Raw genomic sequence first — 16,129 nt, forward strand, 5'->3', positions numbered from 1 at the left:
CATTCCGGTACTTCCGTCCGGGCGCTGCAGTTCCGGTCAGGTGCCGAGCGGGGGTCAGGTGACCCGGCCCGATCCGCTCCCGCCGCGCCGCCCGGTGCCGCCGCCGCCATGACGGGGCTCGCCCTGCTCTACTCGGGGCTCGGCCTCGCCTTCTGGACCACGCTGCTCGGCGTCGGTCAGCGCCGGGGGGGGGACGGGGGGGGCCGCGGAGAAGGGGGTCCGGGGGCTGGGGGGCTGAGCCGGGAGGTGGGAGGGGATTCCGGGCCCGAGGGGCGGCTGCGGTTCCTGCCCGTGCTGCGGAGGGCGGGGAGGGTTGCTTTGGTGTGTGAAAGGCAGCCGGGCGGTGAGGGGTGCAGCGTTGTCAGGCCCCGGTTGCCGCAGCGCTCCCTCGGGCTGGTCCGTGCTCTCCGGCAGGGCCGGGGGTGCTGCTGGGGGCTCCCCAGCCTGGGCAGCGCCCTCGGGCCTGTGGCTGCCGCCTCGGAGCCCCCAGCAGTGCCGGGTCACTCCCTGTCGCTGATGGATGCGCAGCTCTGAGCCTGTCTAGTTTGAGCAGTTGATTTACTTCTCTGTGTGTGCGAGAGCAGAAAGGTGCTGGTGCCCGAAAGGGGGTTCGGTAGATTGGGAGAGGTGAAGGCAAGAGGAGCCTGATGCTTCAGACTGATGGTTGTTGTCTCTCGGGTGGAGAGATCGCCTTGCCCTGCCAAGCTGTGGCAGCATGAGAGAACATGCACGTTTGGATGATAGTGGAGCTGCTCCATGGCAGCCCATGCACTGCTGCTGAGGGTGTTGGGCTTTTGGAGGATGGATTTAATGTCCTAAGGCCAGCAGGTGATTTTGTGCTGGGACTGCTGGTTATTTTCTCTTAGCACAGAATGAAGTGACCACAAACCAGGCAGAGGCTGGGGAAAACTTGGCCATTGCTTCAGTGTTTGGGTGAAGGGACAGAATGAGTCAGAAGTGAAGGGTGTCTCACTCCCTCGTGTTTCCAGGGCTGCCTCCCGGGGCTCTCTGAATCATGTAGCTCACACCAGTGCAGATTCACCTGTGGATGTGAGACTGTTGGAAAATCTTGCTGGGCTGAGCCCAGTTAGTCTGAACTTCCCCTGCCCTGTTGCAGTCCCTTTTTGAGGAAGACCCTGAGCAGGAAGTGGTCCTGCTTCATGCAGTGTTGCAGCAGTGTCTCTTTGTGTCTTCTGTCTTTGTCCTAAGCCCTGATTTGATCCTCTAGTCCTGCTGCCCTGTCTTCTGTCCTTCTGACTTCAGGGCTGCAAGTCAGAGCTCACAGGAGAGTGTCCTTTACCCTGTTTCTTTTGCGTATGAATCTAAGGTTACACCTGCTCTTGTAGAGATGAAAGGTGCCCTGAGGACCTGCCCTGAGCTGGTTGTAGCTCTCTTTTACCACTTCTGGGGAGTAGAGGCAGCTGAGGCTGGCTGGGTTCAGTTCCTGTTCTGACAGCCAAACAGCAAAGCCAAAACACAAGTAACAGACTGGCTGGACCCAGCACTAGAGATCATCCTTGGAGGTTGCCAGACATGCAGGCTGGGCTGTGGCTTCCCTCTGTATTCCCTGGCTGTGCTGGCACCATTCTTCATTCTTGTGTGTTGCTACAGGGGCGGGGGGCACCCCAAATCTGTGGCAGAAAGAGTGATCAGCATTACCACCTCCCATTATGGGGCCTAACAGTGCTTGTGTGCTCCCCTGAGGGGTGGTGAGTGGAGTGCTGAGACCTGAGCTGCACATGGAGGGGTGAGCACACAAGAATAATGGGGACATCCCTGCTGCCAGGGATCTGCAGTGCTGAGGCCTTCCAGTGGGATGAGCTGTCCTGCTGTGCTCAGGGAAGGGCATGGTCCTGCCCCCACATTTCTGCTGGGCAGATTGCCATCACCCCCTACTTTCAGGCTGCTGCTCTGGGGTGGAAGGGAGCAGTGGGACATGTCACAAAGAGTGACCTCTTTGCTGCATTGGAGCATTCCACAAGTCTCCCATTTCCTCTTTTCCCCACTGTACGCGGGATCAGCGTTGCACAGGCAGGGACTGGTTACAGTCAGATATGGCAGAGCTGTCCCTCCCCCCTCTGTGCTTGGCATGGAGCACACAGTGCCACAATGCCTGTGCTTATCTGTTCCTTAGGGCTGGGTCACCCTCCCTTTTCCAGCAAAGAGCAAGTGTCTCTCCTGGCCTGCAGCCACATTTCCCACTCATGAGCTCAGAGTAAGGCAGGGTTTTGGTGCAGACACCTCTGCATGTGCCTGGGCTGTACAGGGATGTGACTCTTGGCTGTGGTTCCTGGTGGGAGATGAGCACAGCAGGGCAAGCCCTCCTTGGAAAGGAAGGGCTTTTCTGAGTTTCTCAGGACAGTGCTTTGGTGTCTCCCACCTGTGCTGGAGTATAAATTTAATCTGGAAATTATCCTGGGGGAAATACTGAGAACAACAGTCATGTCTCAAACCCACAGCCTTGGAAAGGGGGTGTTGGAGGGAAGCTGGAGCTTCTTGTGTTGATGGGCTCCCGAGAAGCAGCACAAACACTGATGGGATGGTGATGTAGCAGCATGTGACGGTCAGTGAGGGCACAGCCTTGCTCCTCTTGTCCCTCCTGTGGCAGGGAAGGGCTCACAGCTGGTCCCTGGAGCTGTGCCTCTCCAGCAGGGCTGAGCCATTGGAGAGCCACAGTGGAGACCATGGCAGGGCACAGGGCTGAGGATTGCCCTTGAGACCCTGTAGCTCAGCATGGTCTGTGGGTGCTCAGCAGGGCCAGGAAATAGAAAATGGGTGTGATAACATCCATGATCATCTTCTGGGCAAGACTGGGATGGGGTCTGACAGTATCTCAGGCCCAGGCTGTCTGTCCTGTGCTGATGTGGAAGTGTTGGCATCACGGGGGTAAGACTCGGAGGGGACACCCTGCCCCACAGCTCTTCATGCTTGAGCCAGTATTCCCAGTACCCCTCCTTCATGCTGTGCTGTGCTCCTGGGGCTTTGCCTCGGGGCTGTGCAGGTGGGGGAGGAACCAGTGCTGGATCCAGCTGGTGCCTCCCTGGAGGTTTCCATCTTGTTCTTGCTTTCCAGGGATCTGCTACACAATATTTGACCTGGGCTTCCGCTTCGATGTGGCTTGGTGAGTTCCCTGTAAGCTTGGGCATCCTCAGGGCTGTGTGAGAGGCTGGCAGTGCCAGCAGTGTCTCCCAGGAGCAGCACTTGCTTTTGGGTGATGGGCAGTGGTCACTGCGTCGCAGGAGAACCAGAGCTGCAGTGAGCAGGAACTCTGCTCCCTGGGAGGTGGGATGGATGCAGCCCCTGTGTTCCTGTGGCTGGCTCCCTACGAGGTCCTGGTGCAGCTATTGCTGCTCTGCCCTCCACGTCTCCAAGCCCAGGCTTCTGCTTCACAGTGAGGGCTTGGGAGGAAGATCTTGATCCATGCAGGTGAGGGTCCTGTGTTTCTGGCAGGCAGACAGAGGTTCTCATGTCCTGCTGTCTGGCTGCCCAACCCATCTTGGGCTTCATGATTTGGTGGAGGGGTACCTGTTTTAGGATAGGCTGTGTGGTGTGACTGTGGGGGCTCAGCCTGTGTGCTAACTCAGGACATTTCTTCCTCTCCAGGTTTCTGACAGAGACCTCACCCTACATGTGGTCCAACCTGGGCATTGGCTTGGCCATCTCCCTGTCTGTGGTGGGAGCTGCCTGGTGAGTGGGACTGACTCTTCAGCATTCTCCTGCTGTCCCACCTTGGTAGCTGTGTATACACTGCCGTTTTCCCTCAGCAGAGCAAGGTAGAGCAGTGTGTACATGTAGGATTGTGGGTCACCACACCAGTGGGGCTGAATTGCTGGACTGCTGGCGGGTCTGGGTGGACCAGCCCATGGGCAGCAGTGGCAGTGGAAAGACAGGGAAGTCTCTGGAAGCTGTACCCCTGAGCCCGGGCTGTCCATGGTGGCTCTTGTGCCCCAGAAGTTCTGCTGGTGTAGGTGGTGCAGCCTGGGGCCACCCATACCCTGGGAGTGGCTAGGCTGAGTGCTCAGTGTCCCCAGCTGCATGCCTGATTCTTTGCTCAGCTGAAAGATCCTGGTTTCTGTATAGAATTCTGCAAGTCCCAGATCTTCTACCAACCACCCTTGTCTGCTACAGGGGGATTTACATCACGGGCTCCAGCATCATTGGTGGGGGAGTCAAAGCCCCACGGATCAAAACAAAGAATCTGGTGAGGTAAGCACACACCTGGGGTTAGTTCTAGTGCTGCACCTGAGTGGGGCAGGTCACAACCCAATGAAGAGGCTTCTGTCTGCTCTCTAGCTGGGTGCTGCTGGCAGACTGTTCCTAGCTGAGCTGCTGATGCTGTTTGCTTTCAAAACAAAGAGCCCTAAAGGAGCCATAGTGCTGCTTTGAAGGGTCACTGTGTGATATCACACTGTGAATGAGCCCACTGTGTTCAAAACAAACACCCTGAGATCACACATCCTGTCCAGGCAAGGGTTCTCCTTGCACAACCCTTCCACAAGGAGAGAAACAGGCTGGTGAAGGGCAAGGCTTCCCAGGCCTGCTTCCAGCAGGATCCTTGCAGCTTACTCAGGTGCCACAGCAGAACCAGCATCCAGCCTTTGTGTTTGGCAGCTCCCCTACTTTGAAAGTAAAGCAGTGGGTAGCTTCCCATATGGCTCTGGAGGGGTCTGGCTGGCTGGGAATGAAGTGGCAGGGTTCCTTGGGGTGGGGTCTTTCCCCCAGGGCACTGGTGAGACTGACTGATGTACTGTGCTCAGGCTTTGCCTTTTTCCCACAGCATCATTTTCTGTGAGGCCGTGGCCATCTACGGGATCATCATGGCAATAGTCATCAGTAACATGGCTGAGGTATGGGAGCACCTGGGCTGCCCGGCCATCCCTGCACCAGCCCCGAGGCCATGGGGCTGGTGCAGGGATGGCACAGCTGATGATGGGCCAGTATGGTGAGGGGTGGCCCTGTGGGCACTTGGAACACTGTTGTGCCTTTGGGAGCCCCTGGACTGATGGTCTGTGTAGGGATCCTTGCCTGTGATGAAGAGAGGGTTGGGTGAGCACACACAAGGCTGATTCCATGAAGCCATGAGATGGAATCAGGGACTGGCTCTGGCCAAAATGAGGCTTATCAGGGACAGGTACCTCTTCCAGAGACCACAGACTTGTCACTAACCCAGGTCCTGTGTTTTCTCTCAGCCTTTCAATGGAGTCACCCCAGAAGAGATTGGAGCCAGGAACTACCACGCAGGTAAGGACGCCTGGGTCTCTGGTGCAGTCGCTGTGAGCACTGCCACACCCTGACCCCACCTCTGACCCACCCATGGTCGGCTGCTGGTGTCTGAAGGGCATGTGACTCTTCTGCCAAAAGGCAGCTTTGTACTTACATTCTGGAGGTCCTCGTGTGCCCAGCAGGCTGTGCTGTGCAGCAGCAGCACTGTTCCTCCCCTGGGTGGAGCAGTGGCCTGGCACTGTGGGACCTGAGGCACACCTCAGAGCAGTCCTGCTCCCCGAACAGGGTGTTGCTGGGGCTTGGCAGCTCCTGGTCTTCTGTCACCTTGAGACAGAGCTTCTGCACCATGTCCTGGGTGCAGGTGGAAGGGGTTGCATCCTGTTCTTGCAGCATTCCTCTCTCACAGGTTTCTCCATGTTTGGAGCTGGTCTGACCGTGGGTTTATGCAATCTCTTCTGTGGGGTCTGTGTGGGCATCGTGGGCAGCGGGGCTGCCCTGGCTGATGCCCAGAATGCCAGCCTCTTCGTCAAGATCCTGATTGTGGAAATCTTTGGCAGTGCCATAGGGCTGTTTGGAGTCATCGTTGCTATCCTGCAGGTACCTGCTTCCTGAGGCCACCAGGCCTGAGGGAGCACAAGGTGCTGTCACCTGGATGCTTTCCAGCCCCAGGGAGACACACCTGGGTTTCAGCACAATCTTCTGTATTGGGATGGGGAGGGTGCTTACAAGGTTTGGGGTGGCACAGCTCTTCCCAGAGCTTACTGTGCCTATTTGTAACATTGGGAACCCTTCTGATGGCCCCTCTGTCACCGAGAGTGTCACCTTGCATGCACCTTGTGTGACACTCCTATCAGTGGGACTCATAAGCTGTCTGTAGCTTCTGGATGGTCCTGGGGTGTTTGGGTGGGACTGGGGTGCTGAGCTGAGGTTTGTGGGCCACAACCTAACCTCTCTTCTTTCTTTGTTTCCAGACATCTAAAGTAAAAATGGGCTGAGCCCTCTTGCACTCAGCCTGTTCCAGCACACCCCAAGAGGTTCTGTATATACTTATTTAATGTTTCTATACTCGATTGGGGTGGGAGATGCTGGCACCGGCAGCAGGAGCCTGACCACGTAGAGCCCCGTCCTGCAGATCAGTCGGCCCCTTGGAAGAAACAAATTTCTCTGTGTGAATTCTGCCCCCAGCAGCCTGGCCCAGCTCGTGGGGCCCTGCTGCTGCCCATCCCCGGTGTGTAGAATTGACCATCAGTGCAATCCTGTGTCAGTGAAATAAATATGGTTCTTGTCCAGCTTTTTCTCTTCCCTGTGCATGCTGGGGAGGTTTGCAGAGAGAAGTGCTGGTTTGGGCTGCCCCAGAGATTCCTCTCTGTGCCTCTGGCAAAATCCCTGTCCTGTTCCAGGAGCCTGGTGGTGTCCTGCCTGTGTGGGGTTAATTCTGTTGCTTTCTCAGGCTGCAAGAGCAGACCTCTTTGGGCTGTGGGAACGCAGAGCTGTGCCTTGATGCCTGGAGCAGGTACAAGGCTGTTGGAACAGGCAGCAGGCAGCTCTGAATTGCCTCTGCCAGGCTCCTAGCAGCCCAATGTGAGCCCAACACAAGCTGCTTTGTGCCTTTCAGCTCCTATCCAGGTAATTTAGTGTAGGGGGAGTGTACACAGTGTCCATAGCCCCATCGTGCAGCCGGGGAGCACCAGAAGAACAAAATGAAATTTTTGCCCCTTCAAAGGACATCCTCCAGCCAGCAGCTCCCTGGTGTGAGTGTTGGCTGTGTGCTGGGGCACTCCAGTCTGCAGTGCCCCTCTGTCCAGGTAGAGGTCCCAGGGGTGGGGACACTTTGTGCTGGCTCTGTTCCCTGTCCCTAGCTGTGCTGAATAGTGTGGGGAAGCTGGCTGTAGACAGCTGGACCTGCAGCTCATTTGCTGCTTGGGGGAAGGGAAGAACAAGGTCCTTCTGCATGTGCTCTGCAGAGAGCCTGGAGGCTGCTGCATCTGCTGTATCCAGCACAAGGCCCTCATGCTGTTCTACCAGCATACCTTCATAGAGAAAGCACTGATCTTCCAGTGCTGTGTCAGAGCAGATGCACACTTAGAGCTGCCCTTGTCTCTTCCTGTGTGGATGCCACAGGCCGGGGCAGCAGTGAGACTGCTGGAGCCTGCTGATTCTTGCCCTTGAACTGGGGCAGCTGCCTCTGCATGACCCCTCTGAGATCTGCTGCTCTCCTGCCTCTGCTCCAGATTATCCTATGAGTTTTGGGGCTGCAGTGAATTTCAGCCCTGGGTGCATGACAGTTGGGGAGGAAAACTACGCCACTGCCTCTGCTACCTGTGCTGGATGTCCCCTGGGGCTGGAGGCTCTCACAGGAGCAATGTGAGACCTGTGTCTCACATTGTGTCCAGGCAGGACACAAATTGGGCCCTGCCTGGTTTGAAGAAAGCATGTCAGGTGTGGGCAGACTTTTGCCTGTTTTGTGTGGGAGCTGCACAGCCATTTCATCAGACCCACACCAAGCTCAGGAAGGAGATGCCTGGAGCTGGAGGGGCTGTGCTGTGCTGGAGTTAGAGAAGCTGCTTTATGGGTTAATCATCTTCCTGGTTAGCAGCTGTCTTGAAAGACTCACCCACTTGTTTTTCAGGGATGGGCCTTGCCCTGCCCTGCCCAGGTAGAAATATATCTGCTGTCAGAAATGTGCCTCCGTGAGGTGTTTTCCACTCTCCCAGTCCTGCCTGTGAATATCACAGCTTTGGCAGGGGAATGGGCTCCACTCGCCCCCAGGCCCCTTACAAGGACATGAGACCCATCAGGTCTACTCTCAGGGTGAGCCACAGCCCACCTACCATAGCCAGCAGTGATAAGGTGAGCACACCCTGTGGTTCTAGGTGTGCACTCTTGGGTTCCAGGGCTTGGACTAAACACCTGCTATACACCTGCTGCTCAAGCAGAGAAAAAAAGCTTAAACAAGGCTCCAGGACCTACACCTAGTCTCATTTAGAAGTAGCAGCAGCAGGAGTTAAAAGATATTTTGGTAACCATGTGTAGGTATCGATGAGAAAAATGCCACCTGCTGAGGAGCCAAACCAAGAGCTGGAGAAGAGTTGGACTGCTTTCAGCAGGGCTTGTTTGCAGGGGTGGAACAGGGCTGGGCTGGGTAGGTGCCATTCGGTTCTCTGCTGAAAGGTTGTCTGCTGAAGGGAGCTGGAAAGCCCTCGCTTGGGTGAGCAGGCAGGCATGGGAGGAGGAGGGGGCTCGGGGCACAGGGTTGCTCTAAACAGGCACAGGTGCTGGGGAAGGGAGCTGAGCGGGTGGCAGAAGGGAAAGGCTGCAGACAGTGCAAAAACTCCTTGTGGTGGGCCGAACTTGTGGTGGGACCAAACCACGATCTTTCACTGATGCCATTGTGGTAAGAAGAGTAAGATTCCCGGTGTTTCCTAGCAATGAAACATAGAAAGGGTGGTGTGGGGGGGAAGGAGCCACAAACAGGTTGCAACGGACGCTGAGCCAGCACCAACGGCCGGGAGCGTGGGAGTCGCCGCAGGTGGGTCCGTGGAAGCGCTGCCTTCCGGCAACGAGGAGCCAGGGCACGGAGAAAGGCCGGGACACCCTGTGCCGGTGTCCCGGAGGTGCTCGGAGGGTCCCCGCTGCCGCGCCTGGGGCCAAGGGCTGAGCATCCCGCGGCGCAGCCGGAGGCACCGCGCACCCCCGGGTGTGTCTGCATCCCTGAGATCCGCGCCCGTGGGCCTCGGTGCCTGCGGGACTGCCCTCCTCGCCCCGCGGCTCCGGGGCGGGCGGCGGCGGCGGCCCCGCCCGGTGCGGCGGCGGCGGGCGGAGCCGGCGTGCGGGCGCGGCCCCGTCTCCCTGCGGCTCTCGGCGGTGCGGCGGCCCGGCCGGCTGGGCCCCCCGCAGCCCCGGGCATGGGAGCCCGCGGGCCGGCGGCCGGGGCTGGAGGAGGAAGAGAAGGAAGAGGAAGAGAAGGAGGCGGCGGCGGGGGCCGCTGACCAGCGCCGGGGCGGCGCGGCAGCCCCGAGGCCGCGGTGAGTGGAGCGGCGCGGGCAGGCCTGGCCGGGCGGGTGAGGCCCGGGATGCGACCCGGGGGATGCGATCTCGGCCACTCATGGGCGGCACCACTCCGGCTCGGGAAAAAGACTGATTTTGAGGTTGTTTCTCATTTTTTAAATAAGTTTTTGCATGTGTCGGGGACTGGGAAAAATTAGGGGGTGGGGGAGTGTTAGTTGTGCTGAATGCGGCCCCTCACCCCACTTTAGGCCGGCAGGTTGCCACCTTTAGGGCATCGGGGCCACCGGGTCCCACCGTGCCTCCCTTCTCCCAGCCCTGGGATGTCTTGTGCGAAGAAGGATTGAGTGCACGGGGTTGAGCACCCACTGCAAAACGAGCATCACCGGCCCCATGGCACATACTGCACTGGCTTGAAACCCTGGGGAGCAGCTCCCCAGCCCCAGGTTGCTTTTGGCCTCTCACACCGTGCACAGATGCTGCGGTGGGGGGAGATGACATCATATTTCATAACCCCCTCCTTAGCAGTTTAAGCCCACTCATGTTCATGGTGTCCTGTAGCCACTGCTTGATGGATAGAGTGCTTTGCTTTTGTTCTTGCTGTCATTCCCTACTTGCCTCATGGACCATTCTACCAAAGGGCCCCTAAAACCAGCTCTGATTTTTCCCTATTGCATCCCCATCTGGCTGTTGAGGCACCACCACTCCATGCACTGCACAGGTTTTTGGGGAGGGTTTCTGGCAGGTGCTGGGGGCAGGCAGGTCCCTGTGTCACAGACTGTGTGGGGTGACAAGACACTGTAATCGGGGGAAAGGTCTGAGCAATAACAGCAAAGCCAGCTTTTCTTCAGAGGGCTACTTTGTAGAAAAAAACTGGATGTGAGGTTGTGCTGCTGACACATGCCGGGCTCCCCCTATCCACAGGGGTGCTGCTCTGCATCCTGCAAGGGGAGGGTAGACATGGTTGGGGTGTTGGGCTCAGACCTTTTTCCAGCACCTCTCTGCCTGTGGTGGGTTCCAGGGTCTGCCTGCCAGGGTCAGTCCTGCAACTGGGAGAGGAGCAGGATTGGGTGAAGGATCCTCCTTCGCACGTCAGCTCCAATCCCCATACCCATGGCCATCACTGCCAACTCAGTGCCCTGTGGCTCCCTGGGGAGCCCCTCTGGGCAGGGCTGGCAGCTGCCAGTGACTGGTTGCCAGCACTTTTGGGTGTTACCTGCACTCCTGCTGGGGGTCTTGCTGCAGACCCCCGGCCACCAAGGTCCCCCCAGGGACCATGCAGCAGCTCTGGCCTGTCCCGAGATCCTCAGGGTTTTGTGAACCCCAGTACCTGTCCCTTGTGATTGCCTTGCTGTGTCCAGCAGCTTCCCTAAAAGCAGGGACTAGCAGGGCAGGGCTCAGGGCAGGAACTGGGGTGCATGGCTGTGCTGTGGCAGGGCTGGGAAAGGCCGGATGGTTTGACTTCTCTGGGACTCTCCAGTGACTCTCCCAGCTGGCTTCCCAGCAGGGCTCTGGCCCAGCTCCAGGCATCATGTGGGAGATAAGGGGACCCTGACTTCCAGCAGTCCAGTGTCCCCGGAGGCCTCACCATCAGGAGGAGGAGAGAGGATCTGCACCGCTGGCTGAATGCCAGATCCCCCTGGATGTGGCAGGGAACCCTGACTCGGGGGGCTGGGATGTCCTGCTCGGCTTAGCTGGCATGACTCTCATTGCTGCCCTGCTGTGGTGCTGCTGCTGGGGTGTAGCCCTGTGGGGAGGGAGCAGGATGGGGAACAGGGAGGTGGGGTGCCTCAGAGAGAGGTGGCTGGTGGGGACACCTGTGGTGCTCTTGTGACATCCCGGGCTGGCCATGTTTTTGGAGAGCATAGCCTTTGTCAAGGGCTCAAGCCCCGTGGAGGCTCTTTTTGGCATGTCTGGAAGTGTCTGCATGCTCTCTCTGGGTGGGAAAAAGGGAAGGGGAGTGGATCTGTCCTGTTCTGGTCTTGGCCTAGGAAAGCAAGGAGGTGATTTACTATGCGTGGCTGAGGACCTCTCATATCTTCATGGCTGTGCCTTCAGAGCAGGGATCCAGGTGCAGCATTCCCCCTGGGGTGCTCTCTGGCATACCAGTCTGCAAGCCCTTCACATCTGCATCAGGCCTGTGCTGCTCCTGCTGTCCCAGCATCATTTGGGCTGGGCTGGGGGCTCAGGCTCGTGGTGTCCTGAGCGTGAGATGTCTTGGCAGGATCAGGACCGTGGCTGGAGCCGCCCCCCTGCCCCGCCAAGCGCACATGTCCACCTGCCCGTGCCCAGAAGATGACCAGGCTGCTCTTGGGGGTGACCCTGGAAAGGATTTGCAAGGCCGTGCTGCTGCTCTGCCTGCTCCACTTCGTCATCATCATGATCCTCTATTTTGACGTCTATGCGCAGCACCTGGACTTCTTCAGCCGTTTCAATGCCAGGAATGCCTCGCGCACTCACCCCTTCTCCAACTCGTCCCGCCCCAACGGCACCGTTCCCAGCTATGGGCCAGCCGGTGCTGAGGCCCCATCCCCCAGCACCAAGCCCAGTACCAACCAATCTGCCACTGAGAAGCCCTTGCAGCCCTGCCAGGAGACACCTCCTGGTTTAGGTGAGACGTGCTGGGTGAGCATTGGGGATGAATTTGGGCTCTGACTCTGAACATGGGGCTAAGGTGGGTGCTCATGGCTGACATCCTTATCCCCTGGGCCCTGGGTATGGCTTTCCCATGAAATAGTAGAGAAACTCCAGCCTGTAACTGTATCAGGACAGCTGGTTTCAGGTTTTGTTAGCCCTGTCTCTCTGCCCTGTTTTAGAAAAGGTTCTCAGTGCTCTCTGCCCTCAGCAGTGCCGGTCCCCCCTGCAGGTCCCCCTTGCTGTTTGAGTGCTGTTTACCACTCTGGGCAGGAGCGGCAGGTGACCATGACCCTGACCATGTCCTGTCCTGCGGGCATTGCCCGGCCCTCCCTCTCACAGTTGGGCGCCTGCTCATCGAGTTCAGCTCTCCCATGAGCATGGAGCGAGTGCAGCGGGAGAACCCTGATGTGCGCCAGGGTGGCAAGTACACCCCCCCAGACTGCCTGCCCCGGCAGAAGGTGGCCATCCTCATCCCCTTCCGGCACCGCGAGCACCACCTCAAGTACTGGCTGCACTACCTGCACCCCATCCTGCGCCGGCAGAAGGTGGCTTACGGTATCTACATCATCAACCAGGTGAGGGGGCAGGGGCAAGGGGTGGCAGGGCTGGGGTGGACAAGCAGGCATGGCTGAGCTTTGCCCTGCAGTTCGGTGAAGACACCTTCAACCGGGCCAAGCTGCTCAACGTGGGATTCATGGAGGCACTCAAGGACGACGAGGAGTATGACTGCTTCATTTTCAGCGACGTGGATCTCATCCCCATGGACGATCGCAACCTCTATCGCTGCTACGAGCAGCCACGGCACTTTGCTGTTGGCATGGACAAGTTTGGGTTCAGGTGGGTGCCCTGGGGGGGTGCTGGGGTGTTTCTGCACAGGCAGGGCTGGAATATCTCTCTGGGATGACGTCAGGGCAACCACCCTTGATTGCCACCTGGGGCAGGCATGAGGTCAATGGCTCGAATTGTGGGCCTGAGATGGCAGAGAGCACAGAACCGTGGGTAGGAGGGTGACACAGGAAAGGGTTGGTACTTGTACTTGGGGTCCCCATGGGGCTCACCTCCATCTTTGCCTGTTCCTGGGGCTGACTCATTTGCTGTCAACCTGCAGGCTGCCCTATGCTGGCTACTTTGGCGGTGTGTCTGGGCTGAGCAAGTCCCAGTTCCTGAAGATCAATGGCTTTCCCAATGAGTACTGGGGCTGGGGAGGAGAGGACGATGACATCTTTAATCGGTAGGTGCCCAGCCCCTCACTAGAACTGACTGGTTGGGGTGTACCAGGCTCCCCACCGAGCACTGAATGAGCACCCTTACAGCACTGGTGTTCCCAGTTTTGTGGGGGATGTACATGGGCGGTGCCACATGTCAGGGAGGGATTTAATTACACTCTAGCTTTGGGGTTGTGACCCTCATGGGTGGAACTGGCCTTTCCCAGGGTGCTGGGGGGCTACAGGACACTCCTCTGCCTCTCTTGTGGCTGAAGCCTGCAGTGTGGTGTGCCTGTGGGCTCTGCTCTATACAGGGGTGGGATGCTAGACTTGGATGGGTCCAGGGCTGAGATTAAAAACTTGGAAACATTTCGGTGGTGGCCGTGCAGCAGCCACACAGTTATTTCTGCCAGCAGCCAGCAGGCAGCAGCACAGCTGCAAGCTGAACAAAGCCCAATCTCCCCACACTCTGTGTTGGTTGCCAGAGCTGGACAATGGCCACCTCACCTCCCATGGGTTCCCCCACGGTGCTGCCCAGGGAAGCAGTGTGCAGCCAGTGGGGTGTAACCAGCCTGTAATGGCCAGACTAGCAAAACACCCTTGTGGGAGCCCTGGACACGTGGCACGGTTGGGATTTCCACACAAGGTGGGCTCAGGGTGGGGGACAAGAAGTGTGTGGAGCTCAGGAAGAGCTTCAGGCGGCCCTTGATCTGAGGGGAGGGCTCCAAGGGAAGGGCTGGGCAGCGGCATTCAGGGAATGTAAAGGGCAGGGGCCGCAGAGGGAGAGAGGAAGGGAGGGAGGGAGGGATGGATGGCTGCACATGGATGGCTGCCTGTGTGTGGCACAGGCTGAATGCAGCTGCTGGTTCCTCGACGGGAGTGGTGCTTTGGGCACACTGCCATGGGGCATGTGGCACCCTAGGTCATGACACTGGCCTGGGTGGGGCCTGGCTTTGCTTATCTTGGCTTGGCACAGCTTTGTTTAACCAAGGACAGGTTTATTTTGCCCGGGGTCTGACCCAGGAGGTCTCTGGGCTGGGGAATGTCCCAACCTGGTGGCCACACACTGATCCCACCCTTCTCCTGGCCCCCAGCATATCCCTGAATGGCATGAAGGTGTCGAGGCCCGACATCCGCATTGGGAGGTACCGCATGATTAAGCATGAGCGCGACAAACACAATGAGCCCAACCCGCAGAGGTGAGTGAGCCACGGGGCTGGGGCAGTTGGGACACTGGGCAATCACTTGGCTGCTCACCCCCACAGAGGTCCAGCACTGCTGGCACTACAACAAGACATCCTTCCATCCTCATCCTGCTCTTCTTTCCACCAGATTCACCAAGATCCAGAACACCAAAATGACGATGAAGCGGGATGGGATCAGCTCGCTGCAGTACCGGCTGGTGGAGATCTCCCGCCAGCCCATGTACACCAACATCACGGTGGAGATCGGCAGGCCCCCGCCCCGCCTGGCCCGCGGCTAGTGCTCCTGTCACTGGGAGCCCTGTGCCTGGGGCTGGCTGGCCAGGGCGGGTTTTGCCCCAGCTCAAGAGCCAGGACTGGACAGGGATGTTTCTCCCTACTCTGCTGCCTTCTGGAGACAGCTGCCCCCCAGCCAGCCCTTTGGTCCCTAGGATTTCTCTGTCTCCCCCATCCCCACGAGTGTGTTTGCAGGACCCCTGCCCCATACGTGGTGTGTTGGTGGATGAGCCCAGCTGCCCTGCAAGCAGCTCCTGGCACAGAGGGAGGGGGCAACCCCAGGCCTGGCAAGGAGCCCCCAGTCCATGCCAGCTCCTGCCTGCACCCTGGGTGGGGAGGGTGAAATCCCACTGCTCTGTGAGAGCTGGAGGGTCCCCACCAGCGCTGTGAGAAGTGGGGTGCAGGCTTCCCCCTTTACCGGCGCTGGAGCCACTGCTGCCCCAGCTGGGGATGGGAGCAGCCTGGGGCCCCCAGGCAGGCAGGATCAGGGCGAGGTTGCTGCCCTGGCCAGGCACTGCTCCTGCTGCTGGGCACACAGACGTGGCTTGCTGTCTTCCTCTGCTTTAGTCTGGTGCTTAGAGCCGGGCCCTGTCTCAGCTCTGCCAAACAGAGACCTCTGATTAGTGAATGCCCCTTGCTGTGCCTCAGTTTCCCCAGGGCTGGGGGGATGGCAGCTGTATCCCATCCCCCTTCCCCAAAGGCAGGTGCTGTGTGTGTGTGCAGCCCCTGCCTGTGCCTGCCCTCACCTCCCCTCCCCCCTTTGGTGGGGGAAATAGGGCTGATTTGAACCCCCCAGCACCTCTTGGTGGGGGCTGGTGCAGTGCCCCTCTAGCAGGGAGGGAATCTTCTCCTTGAGGTCTCCCCTTGTCTGCCTTCCCGCTTCCAGGCCAGGGGCAGGGGGGCTGCAGGCAGGAGAGGCCAGGACCATGCAGGGCAGGAGCCCTGTGGCCCCCCCATGGGACTGGGAGCCCCAGCACCCCTGATGCTCCATGGGGAGCTGGGAGCAGTGGGCTTGGGAGCAGGGCAGCTTGCCAGGGCTGGGGGGCACCGGCGACTTTTGTACATTTGAATGTCTGACCCTTTTTTCAGCGTACGTTGAATGCAGCGTTCGGTCGTAGAGACCGGGGGTTTTGTATTTAATAAAAGTTTGAAAAGTTGGCAGGCTTTGTGGGGGTGGGAGAAAACACCATCTGATGAGGAAGTGGGATTGTGGAGTATAGAGGGGAAGTCCTGTCTGCTGCCTCCAGCTGCTGGCTGGAAGGCAGAGCCCCTGAGTCACCCCCTGCACCCCTTGGGGGATCCCCCAGCTCACTCAGCAATGCAGGGAGGCCTAACAAGGTGCTGGCCTAGGGCAAAGTGTACAGGGCAAAGCCAGCTGCCCTCACTGTGCCATGGATATTTGCTGCCCTCCCGTCCATTTGGGGACAACGCTTTCCTCCAGCAGGGATAAGCCCGTCCTCCATCCTCTGCCTTACCTCCAGCTGGTTTTATATGTCCAGGCAGGGCAAACGAGAACACCCCAGGACCTAGCTGGCTGTTGAGTGCCAATACCTGGCATCAGAGGGGAAAAGAGCTCCACGC

At 58.6% G+C, this 16,129-nt stretch overlaps 3 protein-coding genes across 8 annotated transcripts in view; all 3 read left to right on the top strand.

Moving 5' to 3' along the window:
- ATP6V0B (ATPase H+ transporting V0 subunit b) overlaps positions 1 to 6,512 on the top strand; it is a 41,891-nt gene extending 35,379 nt beyond the window's left edge. For 3 of the 5 annotated variants that reach the window (XM_071436534.1, XM_071436533.1, XM_071436535.1), the window contains exons 2-9: positions 97 to 175; positions 3,073 to 3,121; positions 3,604 to 3,687; positions 4,129 to 4,206; positions 4,778 to 4,847; positions 5,190 to 5,241; positions 5,630 to 5,820; positions 6,195 to 6,512. In XM_071436534.1, the coding sequence (XP_071292635.1) occupies positions 109 to 175; positions 3,073 to 3,121; positions 3,604 to 3,687; positions 4,129 to 4,206; positions 4,778 to 4,847; positions 5,190 to 5,241; positions 5,630 to 5,820; positions 6,195 to 6,218 (615 nt within the window). In that variant the 5' untranslated portion in view covers positions 97 to 108 and the 3' untranslated portion in view covers positions 6,219 to 6,512. Of the gene's footprint in view, positions 1 to 35; positions 176 to 3,072; positions 3,122 to 3,603; positions 3,688 to 4,128; positions 4,207 to 4,777; positions 4,848 to 5,189; positions 5,242 to 5,629; positions 5,821 to 6,194 lie in introns of those variants that run through there. The other 2 variants (XM_071436538.1, XM_071436537.1) reach the window with 2 other exon arrangements.
- The window catches only part of ARTN (artemin), a 71,497-nt gene that overhangs the window by 47,634 nt on the left and 7,734 nt on the right, over positions 1 to 16,129 (top strand). The window lies entirely within an intron of this gene.
- On the top strand, positions 9,037 to 15,705 carry B4GALT2 (beta-1,4-galactosyltransferase 2). 2 transcript variants are annotated; one of them, XM_071436556.1, is made up of 7 exons: positions 9,037 to 9,248; positions 11,453 to 11,839; positions 12,205 to 12,440; positions 12,512 to 12,702; positions 12,974 to 13,096; positions 14,165 to 14,269; positions 14,403 to 15,705. In XM_071436556.1, exons 2-7 carry the CDS (start codon positions 11,524 to 11,526, stop codon positions 14,551 to 14,553), a joined length of 1,122 nt encoding a protein of 373 aa, XP_071292657.1. In that variant the 5' UTR covers positions 9,037 to 9,248; positions 11,453 to 11,523; the 3' UTR covers positions 14,554 to 15,705. The 2 variants fall into 2 exon arrangements, with proteins under 2 accessions (XP_071292657.1, XP_071292656.1); XM_071436555.1 differs by having other exon boundaries at positions 9,244 to 9,371.

The sequence above is a fragment of the Agelaius tricolor genome, unplaced genomic scaffold, assembly GCF_023055355.1.
Source record: "Agelaius tricolor isolate 1412-34295 unplaced genomic scaffold, bAgeTri1.0.p SCAF_11, whole genome shotgun sequence".
NCBI lineage: Eukaryota > Metazoa > Chordata > Aves > Passeriformes > Icteridae > Agelaius > Agelaius tricolor.

Excerpts from the sequence above, each read along its gene's own strand:
- B4GALT2 (XM_071436556.1), top strand. The coding sequence starts at position 11,524 with ATGACCAGGCTGCTCTTGGGGGTGACCCTGGAAAGGATTTGCAAGGCC. Across the intron at positions 12,441-12,511 it reads GTATCTACATCATCAACCAG|TTCGGTGAAGACACCTTCAA; the intron begins GTGAGGGGGCAG and ends TTTGCCCTGCAG. Across the intron at positions 12,703-12,973 it reads ATGGACAAGTTTGGGTTCAG|GCTGCCCTATGCTGGCTACT; the intron begins GTGGGTGCCCTG and ends GTCAACCTGCAG.